Here is a 27613-nt window from a genome sequence, read left to right on the forward strand (position 1 = left end):
TTGATATTGAAATCTAAAAACAAAGAATTTAGTTCTTGATCTTACTCTGAGTTCTAATGAATTTCAATATATTGTACCAGCTTAATAAAGAAGAACCAGTAGGTTAATCATAGAAGAGACATTTAGGGAAGAAAATACAAATAAAACCTTACAGTTGAGTTTTGCTGATTCTGTGTTCCAAATGTCGAGATACATACACAAAAAAGAAATGACTAGTAATAACAATTCTCTTTCTTCATTCATTAGATCAGGAAGCACCACACCTCCTGCGAAACCTCAGTGACCACACGGTGGCTGTCAGTAGCTCCACTACTCTAGACTGTCATGCCAACGGTGTCCCTGAGCCTGAGATCACCTGGTTTAAAAACAACCGCCAAATACAACAAGAACCTGGTAAGAGATGTTTTCTCTGTGTTTACTCTTCCTCATTGTCCCCTTCTTCCCTCAACATTCCTACCCCTCCAGCCAATACATCTAGAATCACTTGCTAATAAAGCTATAAAAAGTTGGGCTCTGGTTCATACTTACATCAACTTCAAGTGAGGAGTATTTGGGCCAGGTCTTATGCAGACCATGTTTCTAACCCTACAGCATCTGCTTTAAACAGTGCACTCATAAAGAAATGGTAAGAGCCATGCAGGAAAGGTGTCGGTTCACCTTGACAACAAGGAGAATGTTGCCAGGATTAGTTCCTTGGCTTGTGGGACAGCAGAGCTTTGAACACTTGGCATAGATGAAGTTCAGAGTAGATTTATAACCTTTTATATTCACCTGTATCAGTTTTAATGGTTTGGTAAAAGGAATATTTTAATTGATATTTTATAATACTGGTAAATCTAAACTAATAATCATGTGTTTATTTTCCTTCAACAGAAAATGTATTTAAAAACAGCTAGACTAAAATTACTAAGCATAAACACTATCTATTGCTTGCCTTGTAATTCTCTGGTTAAATAAGTTTAAGATAAACTTATTTATAATTTTGATTAATAATTGCATTTATATTAAAAATAAGATTGCCATTTATTTGCAATAACCCAACAACCCAAATCAAATCATGGGCAATATGAAGCAGCCCCTAAATGTGAGTCCTCTACACAAAGTCTCCCTTTCAATTTAATGTATGGAAAGGGTTGTGGTATAATAATCTCTCCTTCAGCCCACTCCCCTAATTAATCACCAAGCTGAGCGGGTTAAACTTACTAAATACTAAATATTCTCAAATCCATTCTTTCTTCTGCTTTCCTACTGTTACTCTCTAGGTTCAGGTGCCCATTATCTGTCCCCTGAACATCTGCAGTGATGTCCTAACTGGTCTCCCCAGCTCTCTTTTCTCCCTTTGTATCTATTTTCCACACAGCTGTACAAAATGTAACTGGGAACATGTCACTCCCCTGTTGCATGTGTTCCATTGGCTCTTTGTCACAGGACCAAGTTCAACCATCTGATAGAGCAGGCCCTCAACAACTGGCCCTCCCTACTCCTACAACTCTGTACTCTCCTTACACTTTACATTCTAGCAATTGCCAAACGCCCCGAGCTCTCTGTGCACTCTCAGAGACCACTGCACACTGTGCACATGGTGTGCTGCTCCAGTCCCCTGTGCCTTTGCTGTTCCCATGGCACTTCTGCCTTGAGTGTCTACCTTCCCTTCCCCTAACACCTACCCATTCCTTAGACCCAGATTGGGTGTTCGCTCTCCAGAGAGCCTTGCTGAACTCCTGCAAAGAGGTGGCACATCCTCCTGGAGTCTTTATGATTTATGAATGTTTCTATTCTCTCTTCCTGAGTTGTTTTATGATCATCAGTTCACATTGCCCTCTGACTATGTTGTTCATCTTTCCTGTGCATGCTCTCTTACTATCTGTGCATCGGCACTTCACACCCTCACCCTGAGGGCAGACAGTGGAGCGTAGGCCTATTTGCGTCTTATTTGTTTTTTTATCCTCAGAACCTGGCACAGGGCTTGGCAATCAATAAATGTTTTATGAATAAATGATCTTTAGAAAATCTTTTTCTATCCTTAGCAAATGCACTTGTTAGCACAAATGCTTAAACTTGGTGGGGAGACAGGGGCTATGCCACAGAATTTTTAAAGCTAAAGGAACCTTTGGAATATCTTTAGCCCCATTTATAAAATAGAAAATTTAGGTCCAAAAAAGTGAAGTGATGATACATAATTAACATACATAATCTTGTTGAAAATTATACATAATTAAGACATGTAGTTTCATAGAAAACTAATCCCCTGACATAGTCTACCAAAATGAAAGAATGAATAAATAGCTTGTGAAACTATACCTACTAGTAAAATGTCCTCCTGTTAGAGATTCAGAGTTCACACCGGTATATTAAGCACCCAAAGTCCTGTACTGAAGAAACCAGGTACACCATGATTTCAAGTTCTGTATTCCCTCAACTTTCTTGGACACAAAAATACTTTTTATGAAATGTTAATGTAAGATGTTGAGTCATTCTTTGAAAGGTAAATTTTACTTAAGTTCACTTTTCATACTTTGGATTGAGATTAAAGAATTATAGTCGAACCAGTCTTGAAAGCTCAGAATCATTCTGGGCCTAGAAGATAAACACGCAAGAGAATGTTGCAAGGCAGTTACTACAAATGGAGAAAGATTATGAGGTGTCAGGGAGAGTCTGAGTACTAGCATTGTCCTCACTGGCCAGAGGATTTGGGCACCTCACCCCTTACTCTCTGAGCCTCAGTTTCCTTGTTTATAAAATTGGGATAATACTGACTTCACAGGCATGTGGTGAGGTTTAAATGAGTTACTATAAGTTGGCACATAATCATGACTGACTTAGTAAATAAGACCTTCTGACCCACTTCATTTAGATAGAAATTGGCCAATGAGTTATCAGAATTCATTAGAATTGTCCGGTCAAGTGACCGACAACTCTAAATCCAATAAAAGTATCTTCCTCTCAGCTCTCTTTGATCTTCTGAAGGCCAAAAGAAGAGTATCTACAGAATCTTATAAATTGTTATATAAAATCTTTTCCGAATATTATTCTAATATGCTACCCTTAGGATTTATTGAGTTCAACTCTTTTAGGTTGTCAGTTTTATCTCTCTTCCATTTTTTTACTCCTTGAAACTACTACAGCCTTTTGAAAAGAATTTCTTCATTTTCTGGAGAAGCTCTTTTACATGCATATAGTATTTATAAAATTTCTTATGTAAAATTTCTATCTGAGGCAGTGAATTCAGCAGCCAATGCAACATGCTCTGTGACTATGGCCCTCATGCTCATGCATGTAGATGTCTTCCCAAATACCAGTTCTTTCACAGCGATGTCTTTTTACAAACCTCCGGGTAGAGATTACAGGTAACCAAAGTGATACTCTTTGGCTCACCGGTGGTTTCAAAGCAAAAATGGAAAAACATTGAGATTTTGACTGAAAACTGATTCACAATATACTAAGCCTCTGGAAAGCTGGACTGAGAGTAAAAGCCCTGAGGATAAATTACATTCTTTAGAGACTTGAGAGGCATCTTTTACATGAAGACTGGCAAGTCAGGAAGAATTTATACACTGACAGCACTTTAGTGACCTTGGATCACTGATAAGATCTGGCCCATTATCATTGTTATTTGTTAAATGACGACTTACTCTATTCCAAAGAAAATAGGAGAGAGGAAGCAGGATGCATGTGAGAGCTCACTAGAACAAGTGGCCACAAAATACCTGTTGCAAGGACTTAGGGGACTAGGACATTTTCCCGCCCTGCGCATTTCCTTTCAGGAAAACCTTTCAGTGGGGCACAGCCATTCTATAAAAGAAACGAAATTTCAAGAAAGTGTTATGAAAGCTGAGTACTAAAGTCTTGGGTATCAAGCAAGAACAAAAGGGACCCTCAGCACACAGACCCAGGAAAGCATGTGTGCAGGAGATATGAAGCGATTCCACCAGGGCAACCCAAGTGAGAAGAAACCAGGCACCCTGGAGACCATGCTACCTGACACCCCATGGAGAGGGTGTCCTGCCACCAGCCTCCAACTCCAGCACAAGCCCAGGCCTTCCAGGGCCTCCATGACATGGCCCACACTACTAATTATGACTCACCCCCAGCACCCTCGGCACCCCCAGCACCCCTAGCACTCCCAGAGTGTCTCCTCTTTCCTCTCCCCCTCAGCCTCTGGGCCCCAGGGGCTGCCCTCAGCAGGGGTCCTTCTCTCACACTCCTTTTCTCTGATGTCTGGCTTTAGTTTCAGTTCCCGTCACAGAGAACATCACTCACTTGTTCCCTTGTTTTATGTATCTTATTTTTAAAACCTCTGTAGATAGATCTAATCTTAATATGTCTTCTTTATTAAAAAAATAATAAAGACTGAGCATTCACCAGGTACCAAGGCACTTCATGAGGAGTTTTACAGATATCTCATTTACCCTTCACAGCTGTCATCTGAGGTAGGTAATGTTATTAGATTGATTTCAGTCTCTTTTAGCAGGCACTTGTTAGGCACCCTGTGCTGTTCTAAGCACTTTATTAATATTAACTTATCTGTTCCTCAAAACAATTCTGTGAAATCTGCTAAATTGTTATGCCTGGATCATAGATCAAAGGATGAGGAAGTGGAGCCAGAGAGGAGTGCTAGCTGGCCCCAGGTCATGGAGTGAGTGGGGGCGTGACCACAGCTCAGACCAGAAGTGACCACAGGCCTGTGCTCTGCACCTGAGAAGGTGGGGCTATGCATCAGTACACATTACTCACAAAAGAACAAAGAGGTACTAGTCTTAAATAACCTCATGGCCATTAACAAACATGTATTTAAACAACGAATATTTTCTCATTTCCAACCCTTAAGGAGGAAGCTTCCTAAAGACTACAGTTTATGTTTTAATGTACTTATTTAAAAATTTTAAAGCAGAATAAAAAGATTTAAAACACTTTTAAAAAGCAGACATGCCATATATAAAGTTAAAAATTATTCTGAACCCAAATCAAGTTACTCTTTAGTTTTTAAAGTTCTAGAATGCATTGCATATCAGCCCAACACACTTTTACTCACTCAGCAAACATTAGCAAGACACACCTTTGTGTCTGGTGCTATTCTTGGCTTGGTGAATACAGCAGTAAACAAGAAAACTAAAATTGGAATAACCAAATATCTAGTGTAATTATATTCCTGTGTTTAAATAAATACAGCTTCTTCAAGCAGCAACCATGTGTGTCCTAACTTACTCACTATCATCATTTCTATTAACCAGATTTAATGGGTCTAAAAATGAGATAAGATGAATTAATAAATGGAACAAGTAGAAAATAGTATGGCTCAATAACGATTAAAATGCAGAGAATGGATGAGAGATAAAGAGAAAATATGTGAGAAGCAATGAGGGCCGCAGAACATTCACATTAGACTTGAGCAAAGAAAGAATCGTAACTATTAGGAGGGACTAATGGGGTGCAAAGAGTTGAAAGAGGGAGGTAATTTGAGACGTATTTACTTTGAAGAGACCCTGGAAAAGAGAATGGACTGGGCATACCACAAATAAAAAAACAAACCATAATTTGAAAGGACCCATACCAAAAAGCACCATGCAAGAGTTCTCATTGGAGACAAATTCTGTGTGACAGTGGCTGCTTTGAGTACTGTTCAAGTCTTAGAGGTACAGAGACAGCAAAGCTCTTTTAGGAAACATTCATTCCTATTGGGCTAAAAGTGTAAATGGTTTGCATCCAGACTGGGGATAATGGAAAGAGATCACCTTGACTCCCTGGAGTGTCTTCACTACTTCTCCAGCCACCTGGCCAAGGGACCAGCAGTTCCTTCAAAATGATCAACAGTTACCTTTCTACCTCACACTTCACAGATCCTCCAAAGAGGCCCTAAGTATTTTTAAAGGACATATTGTGTAAACAAAGAGTGCTGTTGGCAACGTCCTTCAGAATTGGCACTGTGAGGATTCAAGATCAAAACAGATATGGCAAAAGGCCTATCTAGCCTGGTTTTATACCGACACGAGAACAAATCATCACACAAACAACTGTGCATAGAAAATTGGGGTATTTGACAAAGTCATTAGAATGCTAAACAAAGTAAAAAACTCTCGTTCTCTGAAAATATTTAAGAAAACAGAAGGCAATATTGACCTGAGATGTTTTTAGTCAGGCCTGCCTGAACCTAAAAAACCATCATCCAACTATTATTTACACTAAATTTCTATAACAGCAAAATATTTTCAGAATACTTTAAGATTAAAGCAGTAAGATTGGAACAACAAAGAGTTTAGAAAGAGTAAGTTCTGTCTTAAATAGACTGAAGTTGGAGGAGATTCTAACCCACTGATGAATGATATTCATGATGCATTAGTGACCCGGGAACCTCCGTCTCCAGGACTATTTAGTGACTTAACAGGGAGTGCCTTCCTGTCACCACTACATCACTGACACCAAATATCTGCACCTGTAAATGCATTTTCAGACCAAGGTGACCTATCATAGTACCTGGGAAAATAGAATTATATCTGAAGTTTAAACTGCTTTTCACAGATCTAGGAGAGAGCTTAAGGAAAAGGAGAGGAAAGAGATGAATGGAAATATTAATACCTGGGGACGGCCCACTGTCACCCTCAGGCTATTTGAATTAGCAGCTTGATTTCTTAGTAAAAATAAAATTCGGAAATGTCAATTATCTTTTGTAAAACTTGAGTCGTAACTGCCTTTTCTTACTCATGAAGTCCACCCTTCTTGTGCATAGTGAATTAAGAAATATTGCAGAAAAGAAATGTGTACAAGATTCCCAGGTCCACGAGGGCCATGCATGGAAGGGGAGCTGGCTGCTCCATGTATGGACCCCCACGGAGCCAGCCAGTCTGTTGATGTGATTGGCTAAGCAGCCGTTCCTACCATTCCTTTCTCTTCAGTGTGTCATGTACGCAGACCAAGAAGGGCCCAGCTTCTCTAGCAGATATGCCAGTAGCTCTTCTCCCCTGCCAAAATCTTCAAACAAGTTCTTACGTTCAGGTGTACCTCTGACAAAAATATAAGCATAAGGGACATCCTGAACATGTTGCAGAACCAAGGTTTGATTCTTTCCTACGGATAAGCTTCCATTTAGAAGGTGAAGAGAAAGGAGTAAAACTAAGGAGTGGAGTAGGGTAATAACAGGGAAGACATAGAGTTGGTTGGCTACAAGCCCAACCCACCCCCCAAAAAAGGAACTCTGACTTGAACCATAGTCCTAACATGGTGAAAATGGAGAATATTACTTTATTCACTTCCAGAAATTCTACAATGACTTGTTAATGTCTGACTAGTTCAAGGAGACTGATGGGAACAGCTGTAGATTTCTACGATTTACATCCAGGAAATAAAGTAGCCCAAGAGTACAGTCCCATTTTGTATTGGAAATCAAAAGTTATTTGTAGAGAATTGATCTCAGCACCCTCCAATTACCTCTTTATTGTCACGTTCCAGCTTTTTTAGGTCTTGCACATACATACACACAGCATTATATTATATCATAATGCTTTGCCCCCCCAATTTCTTGGATGCATTTTCCAGCATATCATTCTCATCCCCATTCAGCCCAGAAATGCCTCACAGCAAGACCCACCCGAGGGACCACACATTAGGTGGCGCAAATTCATTCTCATCGATGGCAGGGACCTTGCCAGCTGGTTAAGTGACTGTGTGCTTTTTATATATTTTTCCACATTTTTAAATTGTTGTTCAAGTACAGTTGTCTCCATGATCTCCCCACCCCCACTGTGTGCTTTTTTTAAAGTCCTAGAATTTTCAAATGAAAAATTTAGGAGAGAACTCAAAATGGGAGAGAACCCAAAAATGTGGCCATCACTTTGGGAAAAGCCTCTCCCTTTTTTTCTTATTGTGGCAAAATACACATAACATAAATTTTACCATTCTAACCACTTTGAAGTGTATGATTCAGTAACATGAAGTATGTCCACAATGCTGTGTAACCATCCCCACTATCTAGTTGCAGGACTTTTTCATCATCTCAAATGGAAACCTCATACCCATTAAAGCTTCTCCCTTTTGACTGTGAATCAGCCTCCTCTTTTAATTCTTTCTGTGGCCTCTTATGCAACACATGTAACTGTAGTGTAACATGGCCAACATCAGGAGCTTGTTTTGTCTGAAGAGCAGTTGATATTTGCAGGACCAGTAGCAGAGAAAAAGAAATGGGGAACAAAAAAAAACAAAGAAGAGCAAAATAAGGAAACATAGAAATATGATGGGGGACAAGGGAGAAGAGACACCCAGCAGTCAACCCAGAGATTTCAGGGAGTATACCCCATCCAAAGTCACTAACCCCCAGACTAACGTCTCTGTTTGGGCTCTCAGAATAGGAGGAGTCTCAATGTCTAATCTACACTGAAAACTGGGAGACTAAAGAAGGAAAACTCTCACAGTACCTTAGATAAGTCTTCTCTATCTCTTAGCAAAAAAATTAGATGAGGTTTTTTTGTTACACATGTCTACAAATAACCATGGAAACCCCTCCTGTACCCAAGTACAAACTTGAAACAGTGTAGCCAGAACCGAAAGTGACACAGCAATGCAGCTGGGCTCATCACTATGCTTGATTCAATTAAGGAAAATAAGTACACAAATATATTCTCAGATAATTTATTCAGTGAACTCAGCCTATCACTCACATGACTCTGAATCGCTGAAAAAGTCAAATCAATAAAATCTATTCCTGCGTTCTGGCCAAGATGAAGGCATAGGGACAAATGCTTTGCTTCTTCACACAACCAGAAGAAAGATAACAACCAATCTAAAAACAATAAACAACCAGAAGTGCCAGAAAATCAAACTGCATGGAACTCTGACAACCAAGGAGTTAAAGAAACATTCACCCAGACCAGTAGGAGGGCCGGAGACCAGAGACTGGCAGCTGAGTGGAGAGGACACTCAGCAAGGCAGTGGAAGTGTGGGGCTGGCTGAATGGGAAAATAAAGACTCAAAGCTAGCTGTAAACTACTGCAGGGGTTGCAATGGAGGGAGAAACTTCCTGTCTCACAGGAGAGAGTTCATTGGAAGGTGGGGCTGGAGCAGAGCAAGCGAGTGGTATTGTTCCCTCTCTGATCCCTCCCCCACAGATAGTAGCACAGCACAGAAACATGGGTTGCTCAGCTCTGGTCGATACCTAAGGCCCTGCCCCATTATAACAAAACAGGTGCACTGAAACAGAGAAACACGACCCAAATGAAAGAAAATCAAAGCTCAAAAAAAAGAGCCAAGTGATGCGAAGATAGCCAACCCATCTGATGCAGAGTTCAAAACACTGATTGATAATCAGGATGCTCACAGAATTGGTCGAGATCAGTTCCAAAATGAAGGAAGAAATGAAGGCTACCCAAAGTGAAATAAAGCAAAATATACAGGGAACCAACAGCAAAGTTAAGGAAGTCAGGACTCAAATCAGCAACTTGGAAGAAAAGAAATAAACATCCAACCAGAACAGAATGAAGAAACAAGAATTCAAAAAAAAGAGGAGAGGCTTAGAAAGTTCTGGGACAACTTTAAACATTCCAATATCAGAATCTTAGGGGTGCCAGAAGGTGAAGAACAAGAGCAAGAAGTTGAAAACCTATTTGAACAAATAATGAAAGAAAACTTCCCCAACCTGGCAGAAGAAATGGACTTTCAGGAAGTCCAAGAAGCCCACAGAGTCCCAAACAAGTTGGACCCAAGGAGGAACATGACAAGGCACATCATCATTAAGTTACCCAAGATTAAAGATAAAGAGAGAATCTTAAAAGCAGCAAGAGGAAAAGTGAGAGTTACCCACAAAGGAGTTTCCATAAGGCTATCAGCTGATTTCTCAAAAGAAACCTTACAGGCAAGAAGGGTCTGGAAAGAAGTATTTCAAGTAATCAAAGGCAAGGACCTATATTTAAGATAATTCTACCCAGCAAAGCTTTCATTTAGAATGGATGGGCAGATGAAGTGCTTCCCAGATAAGGTCAAGTTAAAGGAGTTCATCATCACCAAGCCCTTATCATATGAAATGTTAAAGGGACCAATCTAAGAAATTTAAGATCAAAGGCTATGAACAGTAAAATGATAACAAGCTCACAACTACCAACAACTGAATCTAAAAAACAAAAACAAAAATGAAGCAAACAACTAGAACAGGAACAGAACCAGAGAAATGGAGATCTATGGAGGGTTTTCAGCAGGGTGGGGAACGGGAAGGAGGAGGAAGGTACAGGGAATAAGAAGCGTAAGTGGCAGATATAAAATAGATGGGGGGAGGTTAAGAATGGTATAGGAAACAGATACATGTACAATCAATCCATTGACATGAAATAAGGGGGTAATGCTGGAGGGTTGAGGGGTGCAGGGCAGAGGGGGGATAAAGAGGAGGATAAATGGGAAAACTGTAGCATAATCAATAAAATATACTTAAAAAGAAAGTATATTCATGGCTAAAGAAAGTCTGTTCCTGCTGTACCCCACATCCAAGTGATAAACTTGATTTTCACATAACCTCTGCTGCTAAGGAGTCTTAAACAATGAATTTGTATATTTGCTTATGGAGCCATCTCATTTAACTTGGTCATAATTAAACTGAACATTGCTGACAAATGAAATAAAATTTAAAAAAATATACTATATGCCATGCTTTCCCCTGACACGCACACACTTTATAGAGGCCAATTGATGGAATGGGTTTTGATTTGCTTTTTTATTGCTTTAATCTAAATTTGTAAATTCTTGTGAAGTGCAAATGTTTTTCTTGCTCCAAAAATATTTCATTGTTCCTTTATAATCAGTATTATAAAGTTTTGCAAGTGTTTTAAGTATTTGGATTTATATAGCTTTTAAACTTCAGTTCAATGGCTCTTAGCTGATGATAAAGATGCCTACAATATCATTTTTAAAACTACCAATATTTATTTTGATTAAATAGGCAATACATAAATATATTTTATGGTAAAAGGTTACATAGGGCTAAAATAGAAAAAATTATTAACATTTTCCTTATGAAGAATTAACGCATAATAACTGTATAATGTGTATGTTGTCAGTTCTGTTTTTTACATATATATGTGCATATATTCAAATGTGAGGCAAGAGTGGGACAAATAATAAACAGGATTCGGTCATTCATTGCTTCAACAGCTATTCACTGAGAGCCAGCTCTGTGTCAGAGATACACTGGTGCTGGGGACAAGGCAGGAACCTTGAATTTACATTCTAATGGAAAATTACAGATAATAAATTTTGTAAACAAACAACACTATAAGCATATAGCATACAGTGAGATTGTAATAATTGCTATGACGAACAAAATAAGATCATGGATTATAGTGAGGGGCCAATAGCAGGGTTCAGTGGGAAAGCCAGCATCTGTAAGATAAATGGGAGCTGAGACCATGCTGTTTTGTTTTATGACTGGCTTTTATCACAATTTGTCTTGGAGTTCTCCCTGTGTCAGTACATATTATTCTAGCTCATTCACTTTAGCGGCTATGCACTATAATATACTATGTATTCCCATCATTTATTTAGCTATTCTTCTTCTGATGGAGAAAGACTTTATTAACTTTAACCTCATATGCAGTGCAATACTATTAAAATGGTCATAAAAACACTGCTTCACTACATACAGAAAGGCCATTTAGATGGATGGCTATATCCTGCTATATAAATGCATCTAACCTCTTGGAGGAGCTGTGGCAAATATGAACACACCACAAGAACTTGTCTCGGCAGGGATGAGTGCATGTATGTGTGCATGTGCTCATTTCATAATTTGTAGATATACATAGTTGATAAGTAAGGCTTTATAGCTAATAATCATAGAGTTAGCACCGCTTGACACATTTTCAAGACCATTTGACATGCCTGAATTATTTTGAAGTGCTTCATTAGAACAACAGCAAAGTTCACAGGGGATAGACACAAAAATGCTTTTCATTTTTAAATGTTTAAAAATACATGTGTTTTTGGCACAGTTTCAAGGTGCTCACTTCCACTATAACCCCTTCAAGTCAACCAGTCTATAACTTCTTGAAAGCTTTTGGAAACTCTTCTATTATCATAACCTAATTTTGTAAGTTAAATTAGCAAAGAGCTAGACATTATCCTCAATGAAAGCACCTTGGTTTATGGCTTTTTCTTTATTACATGGAGAAGAATATTATATATTTTTTTCACCACTGTCATCAGTCCTATTCTTATCTAAGAGCTCCTCTTTTTTCTCTGTCTTTTCCACGGCTAAAGAGTAAGTTGTCTCATCAGGGATTACATTCCCATCAGATTCCCTTTAGACCACATGTTTTTAACATCTCATAATTCTCTTCCTACTTAACACATCATAAGGCTGCTTGTCACTATGTCTCAGATTATTCCACCCTTCACCAACTTTTTTTTCCTTACATCTACAAAGGCTTTGCCATGAGGTTTGATCTTAGGGTAAAATTCTCCATAGACAAGAGAGAGGCCACATGGTAACCACTTGAAAACACTGGAGTCATTTATAATTTAGTGCCATTTAATGTGTCCATCATCCTTCACTTCCCAATGCTGTCAGCCTATATAGTTTACTAAACTTGGATTTCTTTTCCCCAGACACAGTTTTCCAAACTTTCAAAGACTGGATATATGAAATCGCCTTTGTATTCTTTGTGGGAAGTCAATCAGACATCCTCTCTCTAATTTTGTTGAGTTACCTTTAGCCATCCTGAAACTATGTTTTGGTTCTTTTGGTCCTTAGGTCAAATACAGCTCTTAGCTAATCAGTGCCTTTAAGAACTACCAACCAGCTGCTGCTTGGAGGCAGCAATAGAAAGGACACTCTTTGGGGAACACTGAACACAGGGCTGGCTGCCCATGTTCACTTCCTGAAGGTAGAGCTGGTGGGGGAGGGGCTTATTCCCCTGCAGTATCTGTTCTATGAAGTTTGTTAAATGTAAGGAAAGCTTAGAGACTTCTGATCAAGATGGCAGTGTAAGCAGACATGGCTCACCTCTTCGCACAACCACAACAAAATTGCAACTAAAATATAGAACAACCATCATTCCAGAACCAACCAAAATCAAGTTGAATGGAAGTCTGACAACTATGGAATTAAAGAAACCACATCCATCCAGACTGGTAGGAGGGGCATGGGCAAGGAATGGGCTAACCCCACATCCACATGTGGTAAATAAAAATCCAGAAGGGGTATCTCAAGAACAAGGAGTCCCAGGCCAACACCAGACCCCCTAGCCCAGGAAGGAAGATAAGTCCTCACAACTTCTGGCTGCAAAAACCAGCAGAGATTGAGTCAGTGGAAGAAACCTCTGGACCCCCAAGCAGCTCCTCTTAAAGAACCCATACATGTACTCACCTACTCAGACTCACTCCCTCTGGGCTCTGGCACAGGAGAGGTCAGATGGCTTGAGGGGCACCAGTGGCATGTAGAGAGAGGCTGAGGTGTTTGGCATTGAGGCAAGCAGAGGCCATTGTCCATTTTTTGGGCTTTTCTCCCACAGAGCCAGCAGACTGGTGCCATATCCAAGATTCCATCAACCTGGCTAACACTGTTTGACCTGCCTTGGAGATCCCCAAGACTCCACCACATCTAACTTATGGTTGCACCCAAACTGGTTTTCCATATGAATATCTGGTCTTGGCTCTTGCTTCACGACTTCCTAAATCTTCTCAAACAAGCAGCAGCTGGCCTCAGTGAGCCCCAGGCTAGCAGCCTAGAGGCGCAACTTGGCTTCCCCTGGAAATCTCCAAGCCTAGCACAAGTAGCAGCCATCTCAGATTGTTTTATAACTCAGGCAGGGTGGCCCCAGTCTAAACACAGATAGGGGCTGATCTTGGCCTGCACCATAGGGGAATCATCAAGGCCAGCACACCCAGTGGACAGCTACAGACCACGTCAGAACACAACAACCCTGCCCTGCACAGCTGATCCTCCGTGCAGGGTGGAGGTTGGTGCTTGGTGGTCACAGTCAAACCTTGTAGCTGACTGGCCTGGGTAAATCCCTCCCATTGACCTGCCAACAGCAGCCAAGGCTCAACTATAAGAAGAGAGTGTACTCAACCCAAAGGAAGGGTACACCTTGAGCACCCAGCTTGAGTGATAGGGGAGGCTGTGCCACTGGGCCCTATAAGACACCTACTACATTAGAGTCAAAGCACCTCTACCTAATACATAGAAACAAACACAGGAAGGCTTCAAAAATGGGGAGACAAAGAAATATGGCCCAAATGAAAGGATAGATCAAAACTCCAGAAGAAGAGCTAAATGAAATGGAGATAATTTATCTATCATATGCAGAGTTCAAAACACTGTTTATAAGGATGTTCAAGGAACTAAGTAAGGATCTTAACTGCATAAAGAAGATCCAGCCTAAAACAAAAAATACACTAACTGAAATCAAGAACAATTTACAGGGAACAACAGTGGAGTGGACAAAGCCAAGAATCAAATCAATGATTGGGAACATAAGGAAGCAAAAAACAACTGCAGAACAAAAAGAAAAGAGAATACAAAAAATGAGGATAGTGTAAGCAAGCTGTGGGACAACTTTAAGCAATCCAACATTTGCTTCATAGGGGTGTCAGAAGGAGAAAAGAAAGAGCAAGAAATTGGAAAATCTATTTGAAAAAATAATAAAAGAAAACTTCCCTAATTTGGTGAAGGAAATAAATGTGCAAGTCCAAGAAGCAAAGAGAATCCCAAACAAGATGGACACAAGGAGGCCCACTTCAAGACACATCATAGTTAAAATGCCAAAGGCTAAAGACAAAGAGATGGGAGAGGGGGTGTAGGAGAATAGGCAAGAGGTGAGGGAATTAAGAAGTATAAATACGTAGTTGCAGACTAACCATGCGATGTAAAGTACATACAGGAAAGGGAGTAGCCAAAGAACTTAGACACATGACCTACAGAGGTGAACAATAGTGTGGGGATTTCCTGAGGGAGTGGGGGATGCAGGATGGAGGGGAGCATGGGTAAAAAATCAGGACAACTGAAATAGCATATTCAATAACATAATTTTAAAAAGGGAAGTAAATAAATACAATAAAAGCTTAAATTTTTGTATCTTTAAAAGAGAAAATCTTATTTAACCCTTTTGCATTCTAGATTTACTTACACACATAGCCTAGAACAACCATCAGTTTTAGTTTTAACATTGTAGAAATATTTTAATATATTTTATTGATTATGCGATCACAATTGTCCATTTTACCCCCTTTATTCCCCTCCACCCTGCACACCTGCATTCTGCCCCTTTAGTTCATGTCCATGGGATGTACATATAAGTTCTTTGGCTTCTCCATTTCCCATACTATTCTTAACCTCCCCCTGTCTATTTTCTACCTACCATTTATGCTATTTATTCTCTGTACCTTTCCCCCCTCTCTCCCGCTCCAACTCTCCCACTGATAACCCTCCATGTGATTTCCATTTCTGTGATTCTCTGCCTGTTCTAGTTGTTTGCTTAGTTTGTTATTGTTGTATTTGTTTTGGTTGTTAATAGCTGTGAGTTTGTTGTCATTTTACTGTTCATATTTTTTATCTTTTTTTTCTTAGGTAAGTCTCTTTAACATTTCATATAATAAGGGCTTAGTAATGATGAACTCTTTTAACTTGACCTTACCTGGGAAGCACTTTATCTGTCCTTCCATTCTAAATGATAGCTGTGCTGGATAGAGACATATCGGATGTAAATCCTTGCTTTTCATGACTTCAAATACTTCTTTCCAGCCCCTTCTTGCCTGAAAGGTTTCTTTTAAGAAATCAGCTGATAGTCTAATGGGAACTCCTTTGTAGGTAACTCTCCTTTTCTTTTTCTGCTTTTAAGATTCTCTCTTTATCTTTAATCTTGGGTAATGTAATTATAATGTGCCTCGGTGTGTGCTTTCTTGGGTCCAACTTGTCCCAGACTCTCTGGGATTCCTGGACTTCCTGAAAGTCTATTTCCTTCACCAGATTGGGGAAGTTATCCTTCATTATTTGTTCAAATAAGTTTCAATTACTTGCTCTTGTTCTTCTACTTCTGGCGCCCCTATGATTTGGATGTTGGAATGTTTAAAGATGTCCTGGAGGTTCCTAAGCCTCTCCTCACTTTTTAAAAAATGTTTTATTGATTATGCCATTATAGTTGTCCCATTTTCCCCCCCTTCATTCCCCTCCACCCTGCACACCCACTCCCCTCATTCCTCCCTTTTAGTTCATGTTCATGTATCACAAGTTCTTTAGATTCTATATTTCCCATACTATTCTTGCCCTCCCCCTGTCTATTTCCTACCTACAGTCTATGCTACTTAGTCTCTATACCTTCTCCCCCCTCTTCCTCCCACTCCCCTGTTGCTAACCCTCCATGTGATCTTCATTTCTTTGGTTCTGCTCCTGATCTAGCTGTTCTCTTAGTTTGCTTTTGTTTTAGGTGTGGTTGTTACTAACTGTGAGTTTGCTGTCCTTTCACTGTTCATATTTTTTATCTTCTTTTTCTTAGATAAGTCCCTTTAACATTTCATATAATAAGGGCTTGGTGATGATGAACTCCTTTAACTTGACCTTCTCTGAAAAGCACTTTATCTGCCCTTCCATTCTAGATGAAAGTTTTGCTGGATAGAGCAATCTTGGATGTAGGTCTTTGGATTTCATGACTTGGAATAGTTCTTTCCAGCCCCTTCTTGCCCATAAGGTCTCTTTTGAGAAATCAGCTGACAGTGTGATGGGAAGTCCTTTGTAGGTGACTGTCCCCTTATCTCTTGCTGCTTCTAGGATTCTCTCCCTCATTTTAATCTTGGCTAATGTAATTATGATGTGCCTTGGTGTGTTCCTCTTTGGGTCCAACTTCTTTGGGATTCTCTGAGCTTCCTAGACTTTCTGGAAGTCTGTATCCTTTTCCAGATTGGGAAAGTTCTCCTTTATTATTTGTTCAAATAAATTTTTCTCTTGTTGCTGTTCCTCTTCCCCTTCTGGTACCCCTATAATTCGGATGTTGGAATGTTTAAAGATGTTCTGAAGGTTCCTAAGCCTCTCCTCATTTTTTTTTGAATTCTTGTTTCTTTATTCTGTTCTGTTTGGTCATTTTTTTCTCCCTTCTGGTCTACTCAATTGATTTGAGTCCCAGTTTCCTTCCCATCACTATTGGTTCCCTGTGCATTTTGCTTCATTTCACTTAGTGAAGCCTTAGTTTTTCATCTAATTTGTGAAATCAAACAGTTTTGTGAGCATCCTGATCACATGTTTTGGACTGTGCATCCAATAGGTTGGCTATCTCTTGGTCCCTTAGAAGCATTGGCTCTGAGGCCTTGAGCTGTTCTTCTTGAGCCATAATGTTTTGGTGTGTTTGCGCTTGTTTCATATGAGGTGCAGAGCCTTAGGTGTTCACCAGGGTAGGGCAACCCAGGTCGCTGGGTTGTGACACTGTATGTGGGGGAGGGGTCAGAGAGAAGCAATGGCATTTTTTTTTCTGCTCTTAGATTTCAGTCCCCTTTGCTGCTTCGCACAAGCAAATCGGGCCCTTCTGGTGCTAGTTTCCAGATGTGTGGGCCTGTGCACCCTCTAGAACCCTGTGGGTCTCTCCAACGAACTCTCTGTGAGTCTGGGAGCCTCTCCCGGCACCTCACCCCCTGAAAGTTTTTCCAATTGGTTCTTTTAGGCTTTATTTCCTGGCGCTGGGGCCCTGGTTTGCGTGGTCTGCCTCACTGCTCGCTCCTTTGCCTGGTTTATCTACGCGCAAATGTGTGACCACAGTCAGCCAGCTGCCTTGCACCCTCACTGAGTCCACCAGTTGCCACCCCACGCCTGGGATCTGCTTACCACTGCCTGTGCACCTGGGTCAGTCTGGCCACTTTTTCCCGTGCAACCCCTCTCCACCAGTCGCTGACTCCACCCCTCTTACCAGTCTGGCTGAATGGTTCATGGTTGTCAGAGTTTGGTACAGTTTAATTTTCTCTCTGTTTTGCTTGAGTTCTGATTTTTAAATATTTGTTGTTCATAAACTTGGTTGTGCGAGGAGGTACAGTGTTTCCACCTATGCCTCCATCTTGGCCGGAAGTCCCAATAAAAAAAATCTCTCCTCACTTTTTGAAATTCTTATTTCCTCATTCTGTTCTGGTTGAATGTTTTTTTCTCCCTTCTGCTCCAATCCATTGATTTGAGTCCCAGTTTCCTTCCTGTCACTTTTGGTTCCCTGTACATTTTCCCTTATTTCACTTTTTATAGCCTTCATTTTTTCTTCTATTTTTCAACCATAGTCAACCAATTCTGTGAGCATTCTGATTACCACTGTTTTGAACTGTGTGTCTGATACATTGGCTATCTTGTCATCACTTAGTTGTATTTTTTCTGGAGCTTTGATCTGTTCTGTCATTTGGGCCTTTTTTTGTTTGTTTCACTGTGACTGTTATGTAGTACTGGACGGAGCCTTAGGTGTTCACCAGGGTGGGGCAACCCACGTTGCTGCTTTGTGATGCTGTCTATGGAGGAGGGGAGGGGTCCGAGAGGAAGCAGTGCCTCCTGCTCCACTCTCTGCCAGTTTTCAGTGACTTCCCCTGCTACCCACAATCAAATTGGGCCCTTCAGGTGCTGATTCCCAAGTGGGTGAGTTTGTGTACATTCTAGGACCCTGCGGGTCCCTCCAATGAACTCTTCTTTGAGTCTGGGAGTTTCTCCTGCTGCCACCTCAACTCCCACAGGTGTTTTCAGTCAGAGGCTTTGAGGCTTTATTTCCTGGTACTGGAAGCCTGGGTTGTGCAGTCGGTCTCGCTCCCCACTGGTTCCTTCTGGTTTATCTACATGCTAATGTGGGACCGCCCGGTTGTCCAGCAACCAGGAGTCCTCTCCATCTGACTGCCTGTCTCCGCCCCTCTTGCAAGTCTGGATGAATGTTTTTTTCTTTAACTCCTTGGTTGTCAGACTTCTATACAGTTCAATATTCTGTCAGTTCTGGTTGTGTTTTGTTTTTAAATTTGTTGTTGTCCTTCTTTTGGTTGTGCGAGGAGGCACAGTATGTCTACCTATATCTCCATCTTGGCTGGAAGTCCACATTGTAAAAATACTAAAAGAATCTTGTAGCTTTATTCTTTTTTCTCCTGCTGAAAAAAATAATTAAACCAATTGTAAAAAAAAGAGCCAGCAATCTAAAGGTATGATTATGTACTATGTACCTGGAACTGTACACATCACCATCACAACAGTTTACATTTATTGAAAGTATATCATGTGCCAACTTCAGAATATTTATCATTTAGTTGGAGAGCCTATCATAATAATAACAAACAAAATTTACTTTTTACTTCATTAAAATAACAAACATATATTAATTACCTACCATGAGCTAGACATTTTGTTATATTCTAGAGAAAATGAAAAAGAGCAAACTTAGTCCTTACCTTGAGAAACTTACACATAATAGGTACAAAGGTGATTCATAAATATGCAACATGAATGGTATGAATGCTACTGAATATAAATTAGCACCTCTGATTGAGGTGCTCAGGGTAGGCTTCATGAAGGAGATGTCATTTGAATCAGACTCTGATAGATGAAGAGAGTTTTGATTATGACAATTTGGCAACATTGGATGGACATATTCTTGAAGTCAGAAGTACAAATGCTCAGTAGAACAACAAAATGGGAGTCACTGGTCAGTTTATTAGCCAATTTAGGACAGCAACAAGTCAAATTTTTGTGTAAGAAACAGAAAGCAAACAAATGTGCCCTTATTTCATCAAATGTGTGAATCCAAAATCTGCAGTCTTATTTACTCAGTGGTGAGTTGAATTAAAGTTCTATTCCATGCTCTTCCCTGGACAAAAAAAAATGCTTATATATAAATGGCAAGATTGAAAAATCCCTTGAAAATACTAAAAACTGAGGAAGTGGACATGTGTTTAAAATTTAGACTGTATCCCATGGATAAATATGTAGACCAACATCATCACAAACTGCTCCACAACCCCCATTAGCATCCAACACAAGAGATAGTGCAAGTCCTGACACTGAGTTTCATCATCTGATTTCTTGGAGTACATCACAAGTTCCTGCAAAAAATAACTCAGTGTAAAATTTTACTTGACCCTTTAGGGCTAATGTTCTAGCAGAACTATGGAACTACCTGAGTCTGCATTTCTAACCTCTAGAAACTGGAGCTCTTTGAATCAATTGTAAGACAAAAATATTAACTGACATACAATTTTACAGACTAAGGAGAGCTGGGCATTCAGCGAATCATAAGTCAATACTAAATAGGGAGTCAGCATTTTCTGCTACCTTAGCTTCATAACCAAAAACATTGCAATGCTCACTCCTTTCCTCACCCCTAAATTCCCTTTGCTATTGTCTTGGTTTATTTGGACATTTGCACAGTTACTGAGTGTCTGCTGTCTATTGGTATAGCTCTAGACGCTGAGGACTCATTAATGAGTACAGATGGCACAGTTACTGCTTTCTAAGAGCAAGTGAGAAAATCAGCACATTCACTACAAAGTGGAAAGTGCCAGAGCAGAGGCACAGACAAGGTGGTTCAAGAGTAATAAAGTACAGGTCCAAGAGCATCAGAAAATGCTTCTCAGAGAAGCTAATCCTTGTACTAAATGTTAATAACAAGCAAATGCCAGTCAAGTGGCCAGTTAAGGAAAGTAGTAATGTGCAACGTTCCTGCACCTTATCAGGAATTGTCACTAGATCAGTATGATTCACACCAGGGATGCATTTAGGGATATAACAGGACAGAAACTGGAAAGCTAGGCACACAGCCTGATCATAGAGGTCTTTCCTTAATAAAAATGTAGCAGTGTTTTCCCATGTACATCCTCTAGGTCGAAGTTGTGTCTAATCTACCTAGCATACAAGTTATACTGGTCCTCACAGCAAATTGAAATAAGTTGATTTGATTGCCAACACTTAAAAATCATGAGCTTTATTGTGAAAAATCCAGATTTCTGTCTTCTCTTTAAAACTCAGAAGATAATTCTGGACCCAATTTTCTAAATTCCAATTGATTAGAGCTAATGCTTCTGCCTGTAGATGGGAGAAAGGCCTTCTATGCTCCATACACAGTTCCTCTCCCATGATCTCATCCCCTATTCATTTGTGTTATGTGCCTGGCCCCTGAAGACATCCACATTTACAAATCCTGCTCTCTGTCCTGTTCATACAATTTGATACAGCTTCTTATAGTAAAGGAAAATAAATTGTAAATTTCTATGGGAATTGTTATGCCTTTAGTGGTTGGAAATTACTTAAGCTATCCCTCTAGAAGCAAGCTGGCTTACAATTAAATTATGTCAGCAACATAAAACAGAGCATCACATTTCTAAGTGAATTCTACTTGTTAGAGCTGATGACTGACACTCAAAGGGGAAAGAGAAAATAAAATTTTGCATAATAAAAATTGTAACATACCTAGGAATAAATATAACTGAAAAGCACAATATTTACAGAGAAAATCATAAAACTTTTAATGATATAAATGAAGACTTAAATAACTTAAAGATATTTGATATTCTTGAATGAGAATAATTATTTAGGTTGAAATATTTTTAGGTCAAAATATTGGCAATTTCATTGGTTTCAACCTAGAAATAAATATAACAATTTCCCCCAATTGTTATATAAATTCAGTGGAACTGCCATCAACATGTGAACAGTGCTTTTTGTAGAATTCAATAAGCAAAACCTGAAATTCATATTGGAGTGATAGAGGATAAAGACAATTTTGAAGAAGAAGGGATCATGCCATACCAAATATCAAAATGTATTACCAAGCAATCATAACTTGTGTTAGATAAATAAATAGATCATGATGAACAAATGGAGAACCTAAAAATAGAACCATACAAATATATGGAAACTTATCACCTGACAGAACTGACACCACAACTCAATGGGAACAGAGGAGATTACTGAGTAAATGATACTGGGATAATTGGCTATTTATATGATAAAAATCATGTAAATGACAGCAGCTTGAGGGGTCCCAGAGACAAACAGGAAAACTGAGTTGTGTGGTGTTGGGGCAAAGACTGGAGGGACAGCTGTCTTTGTCCCTGTGTTGAGCCCTCTCTCCACATGACCAAATCTGAATCTGCATTAACCTAGTGATCTCCACTACCTCTACCCTGATGACTCCCTGAGAGCCCTAGGTCATGGCAGCTGGTCTTGGTGTTCCCTGAGACTTTTACTGATTATCCTCAGGCTCAGCACTAGTGCCAAATCTGAACTTTGTTACTGGTGAACACCACTCACCCCACCCTGGGGATTCCCTGAGACCCTCCCTTATCCAGCCCTAGGGTCTTTCAACAACAGAGCCTTATGGACAGTCAACAGCCAGTGGCAGGTCTCAGTGTGCCTTGTGTCTTTTGCTGACTTGTCCCAGGCCCTGTTCTGGTGGCAGCCAGTGTCAGATCACAGTGTGGCCCCTCCCACACACATCCAGACCCAGCTACCAACCATGGATCAGTTCGTAGCTACTAATGGCTGGTCCCAGGCCTGTTACAGGCAGTATCTGACATCGACTTGCCCCAGAGTCCCTCATAAGAGTCCCTAGAACCACCGTACACAGTTGCCAGCTTCAGACCAAAATAGAGCACCACCCAATTAGCTCTATAAACAGCACAGCCAAAGGGAGATCTCAGAAGGCACCAGGCCCTGCTGGGGTGAATCTTTCTTGGTGGAGTCAGCCTAAGTCCTCAGCTTGTACATTATGGTTATGGCCAATCCTCACAATCAGCCAGCCTGAGGGTTAATTCCATAAACTGATGTACCAACAGAGATCAAGCTCAACTACAACAGGAGGACACACACATCACAGACAAAGGATCCTTCTGGAGCACCCAGCTCAGGTACTCATGGAGACTGTGCCACTGGGCCCACAGGACACCTACTATATAAGGTTACCCTGCCAAGACTATGAGATATCACATATCTACTTAATATATAGAAACAAACACAAGGAGGCAGCTAAAATGGGAAAATAAAGACACGTGTTCTATAGAAAAAAACAGGAGACCCCTGGCTGGTGTAGCTCAGTGGATTGAGCGTGAGCCTATGAACCAAAGAATTGAGGTTCGATTCCCAGTCAGCACACATGCCTGGATTGCAGGCCAGTTCCCAGCAGGGGATGCACAAGAGGCAACCATACATTGATATTTATCTCCCTCTCTCCTTCCTGTCTCTTCTAAAGATAAATAAATAAAATCTTTAAATTTTTTTTTAAAAAAGAAGAGGAGAAATCTCCAGAAAAAGAACTAAGTGACATAGAAATAAGTAATGTACCAGACAGAGTTCAAAACACTGCTTTAAAAGGATACTCAAAGAACCTAAAAGAAAAAATAAAATCAGTGAAAACTTCAAAAAAGAGATAGCAAACATAAGAAAGATATACCATAAGAAAAAAAGTCAGAAATGAAGAATAAAATAGCTGAAATGAGGAATACACTAGAAAGAATCAATAGCAGATTAGATGAAGCAGAGGATCAAGTCAGTGATTTGGAGCACAAAGTAGCAGAACACACCCAATCAGAACACCCAAAAGAAAAAAGGAATTAAAAAAGTGAGGATAATCTAAGGGACTTCTGGGATATCATCAAGTGTAACAACATTGATATCATAGGGGTACCAGAAAGAAAAAAGAGAGAGCAAGGGATTGAGAACCAATTTAAAGAAAATGACTGAAAACTTCCTTTGCTTAGCAAGGGATAAAGATATACAAGTCTGAGAAGCACAGAGAGTCCCAAACAAGATTAACCCAAGGAGATCCACACAAAGACACATCATTATTAAAATTGTAAAGGTGAAGGACAAAGAATCTTAAAAGCAGCAAGAAAAAAACAGTTACCTATAAGAGAGCTCCCATAAGACTGTCAGCTAAGTTTTCAACAGAAACTTTGTAGGTCAGAAGGGACTGACACAAAATATTCAGTAATGAAAAGCAAAGACCTACAGCCAAGACTATTCTATGTGCCAAGGTTATTCATTTAAATTTGAAGGAGAGATATAAAGCTTCCTAAGCAGCAGGACGTTAAAGGAATTCATCATCACCAAACCAGTATTATAAGAAATGTTAAAGGGACTTCTTAAAAAAGAAGAAGGAAAAATGTAAATATGAATAATAAAATGGCAATAACTACATACATACAAAATCACTATAAGATTAATTCTTTAGAGGGGAAGGGAAGGAGAGAGGGAGAGAATCAAATTCTCCCCCCTTCAATAATCACTTTAAATGTGAATGGATTAAATGCTCTGAGCAGGGTAACTGAATGGATAAAAAACAAAACCCATACATATACTGTCTACAACAGACCCACTTCAGATTAAAATACTCATACAGACTAAAAGTAAGGAGATGGAAGAACATATTTCATGCAAGTGGAAATAAAAAAATAGCAGAGATAGCAATCCTTACATCAAACAAAAATAAACTTTAAAACAAAGATGAAGAAGGACATTACATAATGATAAATGGATCAATCCAACAAGAGGATATAACAATTGTAAATATTTGAGCACTTAAATATATAAAACAAATATTGATGGACATAAAAAGAAAGATTGACAGAATATAGTCATAGTAGGGGACTCTTAACATTCCTTTGACATCAATGGGTTGATCTTTCAGACAGAAAATTAACAAACAGTAGCCTTAAATGGCACATTAAACCAGACAGAATTAATTAATATTTTCAGAGCATTTCACCCCAAAGCATTAGAATATATATTCTTTTCAAGTGCACATAGAATATTTTTCTGGGATAGACCACATGTTAGGCCACAAAACAAGTCTCAATAAATTTAAGAATATTGAAATTGTCTCAAGCATCTTCTTTTACTTCAGTGATATAAAACTAAAAATTAATTACAAGCCAAACTGATAAACCCATAGTGAAATCAAGGAAGAAATCAAATGCGAATTAAAACACAGTGATCCAAAAATCTATGTGACACAGCAAAAGCAGTCCAAAGAGGAAAATTCATAGCAATACAAGGCTACCTCAAGAAACAAGAAAAGTCTCAAATAAACAATCTAACCTTACACCTGAAGAGACTAGGAAAAAAACAATGAACAAATACCAAAATAAGGAAAAAGAAGAAAATAATAAGGATCAGAGCAGAAATTTTTTAAAAAGTCTAAAAATACAAAACGTTAATGAAACCAAAAGCTGATTTAATTTTTTTTTACCTTCACCTGAGGACATGCTTACTGATTTTAGAGAGAGGTGAAGGGAAGGAGAGAGAGAAGGAGAGAAACACCAATATGAGAGAGAAACACCAACTGGTTGCCTCTTGTACATGCCCTGACTGGGGACCAAACCAGCAACCTTCTGGTTTACAGGATGACACTCCAACCAACTAAGCCACACTGACCAGGGCTAAGAGCTGGTTCTTTGAAAAGATAAACAAGATTGATATTCCTTTAACTGGACTCCTCAAGAAAAAAGAGAGAGGACCTAAATAAGTAAAGTCAGAAATGAAAAACAACAATAACCAAAACCACAGAAATACAAAGGATTTTTTTAAGTGCTACAAACAATTATATGCCAGCAAATTAGACAATCTGGAAGAAATTAATAAATTTCTAGAAACACAATCTTCTAAACATACAATCTTCTAAAACTGAATCAAGAAGAAACAGGAAATCTGGATGGATTACTATAGAGAAAATCAAATCAGTAATCAAAACAACTTCAAACAAAAAAAAAATTCTGGGCCAAATGGCTTCACAGGAGAATTTTACCAAGCATTCAAAGAAGAATTAACACCTATCCTTCTCTAACTATCCTAAAATATTCAAATGGAGATAAGGTTCCCAAGCTCATTTTATGAGGCTACCATTATCCTGATTCCAAAACCAGAAAAAGACAGAAAGAAAGACAGAAAGAAAGAAAGAAAGAAAGAAAGAAAGAAAGAAAGAAAGAAAGAAAGAAAGAAAGAAAGAAAGAAAGAAAGAAAGAAAGAAAGAAAGAAAGAAAGAAAGAAAGAAAGAAGGAGAAAGAAGGAAGGAAGGAAGGAAGGAAGGAAGGAAGGAAGGAAGGAAGGAAGGAAGGAAGGAAGGAAGGAAGGAAGGAAGGAAGGAAGGAAGGAAGGAAAGAAAGAAAGAGGGAGGGAGGGAGGGAGAGAGAGAGAGAGAGAGAGAGAGAGAAAGAAAGAAAGAAAGAAAGAAAGAAAGAGGACTTCTGCCAAGATGGAGACGTAGGTGGAACCACCTTGCCTCTGTGCACAACCAAATCTAAGGACAACTATTTTTAACAACAATAAACACAACCAAGCCACACAGAAAATCGACAATACGGAGTCCAAAGACAACTAAATGCTCAGCTAAACCGGTAACAGAAGCGAAGCCAGCAGCGGAGCAGGTTGGCAAGAAAAAAATCCCCGGGTGGTGCGCGGTGTGCAAGCAGCCGAAGGCGCTGATCACGGGCTAGCTACAGGAGCACACAGGGAAGAGGCGCGGCGGGCTGTCTGCAGTCCATCGGTCGCGCATCTGCGTGCGGATAAACCAGTGAGAAGGGAAGCCTGCGCGGGGCAGCAGGCTCGCACAATTCCGATAGGATAAACAGGCCCCGGGCAAGTGGTGTGACTGGATGGGCTGGGCTAGCGGAGAGGACCGCAGTCACTCCCTCTCTGACCACGCCCCCACACACAGCGTCACAAACCATCCACCTGGGTCGCCCCGTCCTGGTAAACAACTAAGGCTTCGCTCTACTTACTTAACGGCACGAATAGACCAAAAATGGCCCTAGGACAACTCAGAGCCCCAGAACCGATAGATCTAAGCAATGAAGAAATAGCCAGTCTTTCAGATGCACAGTTCAAAACACTGGTTATCAGGATCCTTACAGAACTGGTTGATTTTAGTCACAAATTAGAGAAACATATGGAAGCTAAACTAATTGAAATGAATGGTAATACAAAGGAAACCAATAGTAATGGAAAGGAAATTCCATTTCCTTTGGAAAGGAAAAGAATTCAGAAAAATGAGGAGAAGCTTAGGAACCTCCAGGACATCTTTAAACATTCCAACATCCGAATTATAGGGGTACCAGAAGGGGGAAAGGCATGGCCACCAGTGGAAAACTTATTTGAACAAATAATAAAGGAGAATTTCCCCAATCTGGCAAAGGAAATAGACTTCCAGGAAATCCAGGAAGCTCAGAGAGTCCCAAAGAAGTTGGACCCAAGAAGGAACACACCAAGGTGCATCATCATTACATTAGCCAAGATTAAAATGAAGGAGAGAATCCTAGAAGCAGCAAGAGCTAAGGGGACAGTCACCTACAAAGGAGTTCCCATCACACTGTCAGCTGATTTCTCAAAAGAGACCTTACAGGCAAGAAGGGGCTGGAAAGAGGTATTCCAAGTCATGAAATCCAAAGACCTACAACCAAGATTGCTCTACCCAGCAAAGTTTTCATTTAGAATGGAAGGACAGATAAAGTGCTTCTCAGATAAGACCAAATTCAAGGAGTTCATCATCACCAAGCCCTTATTATATGAAACGTTAAAGGGACTTACCTAAGAAAAAGAAGATAAAAAAGATGAACAGTGAAAGGACAGCAAACTCACAGTTAGTAACAACCACACCTAAAACAAAAGCAAACTAAGAGGACAGCTAGATCAGGAGCAGAACCAAAGAAATTAAGATCACAT

At 39.7% G+C, this 27613-nt stretch overlaps 1 protein-coding gene across 1 annotated transcript in view; it reads left to right on the plus strand.

The window, feature by feature from the left end:
* Positions 1-27613, plus strand: part of FLT1 (fms related receptor tyrosine kinase 1) — a 188198-nt gene that overhangs the window by 100366 nt on the left and 60219 nt on the right. Inside the window, exon 14 of the mRNA XM_037166857.2 lies at positions 247-393. Coding sequence (XP_037022752.2) covers positions 247-393 — 147 coding nt within the window. The remainder of the gene's footprint in view (positions 1-246; positions 394-27613) is intronic.

This window comes from Artibeus jamaicensis, unplaced genomic scaffold (genome assembly GCF_021234435.1).
Source record: "Artibeus jamaicensis isolate MK-2021 breed Jamaican fruit bat unplaced genomic scaffold, CSHL_Jam_final contig_793, whole genome shotgun sequence".
Taxonomy (NCBI): domain Eukaryota; kingdom Metazoa; phylum Chordata; class Mammalia; order Chiroptera; family Phyllostomidae; genus Artibeus; species Artibeus jamaicensis.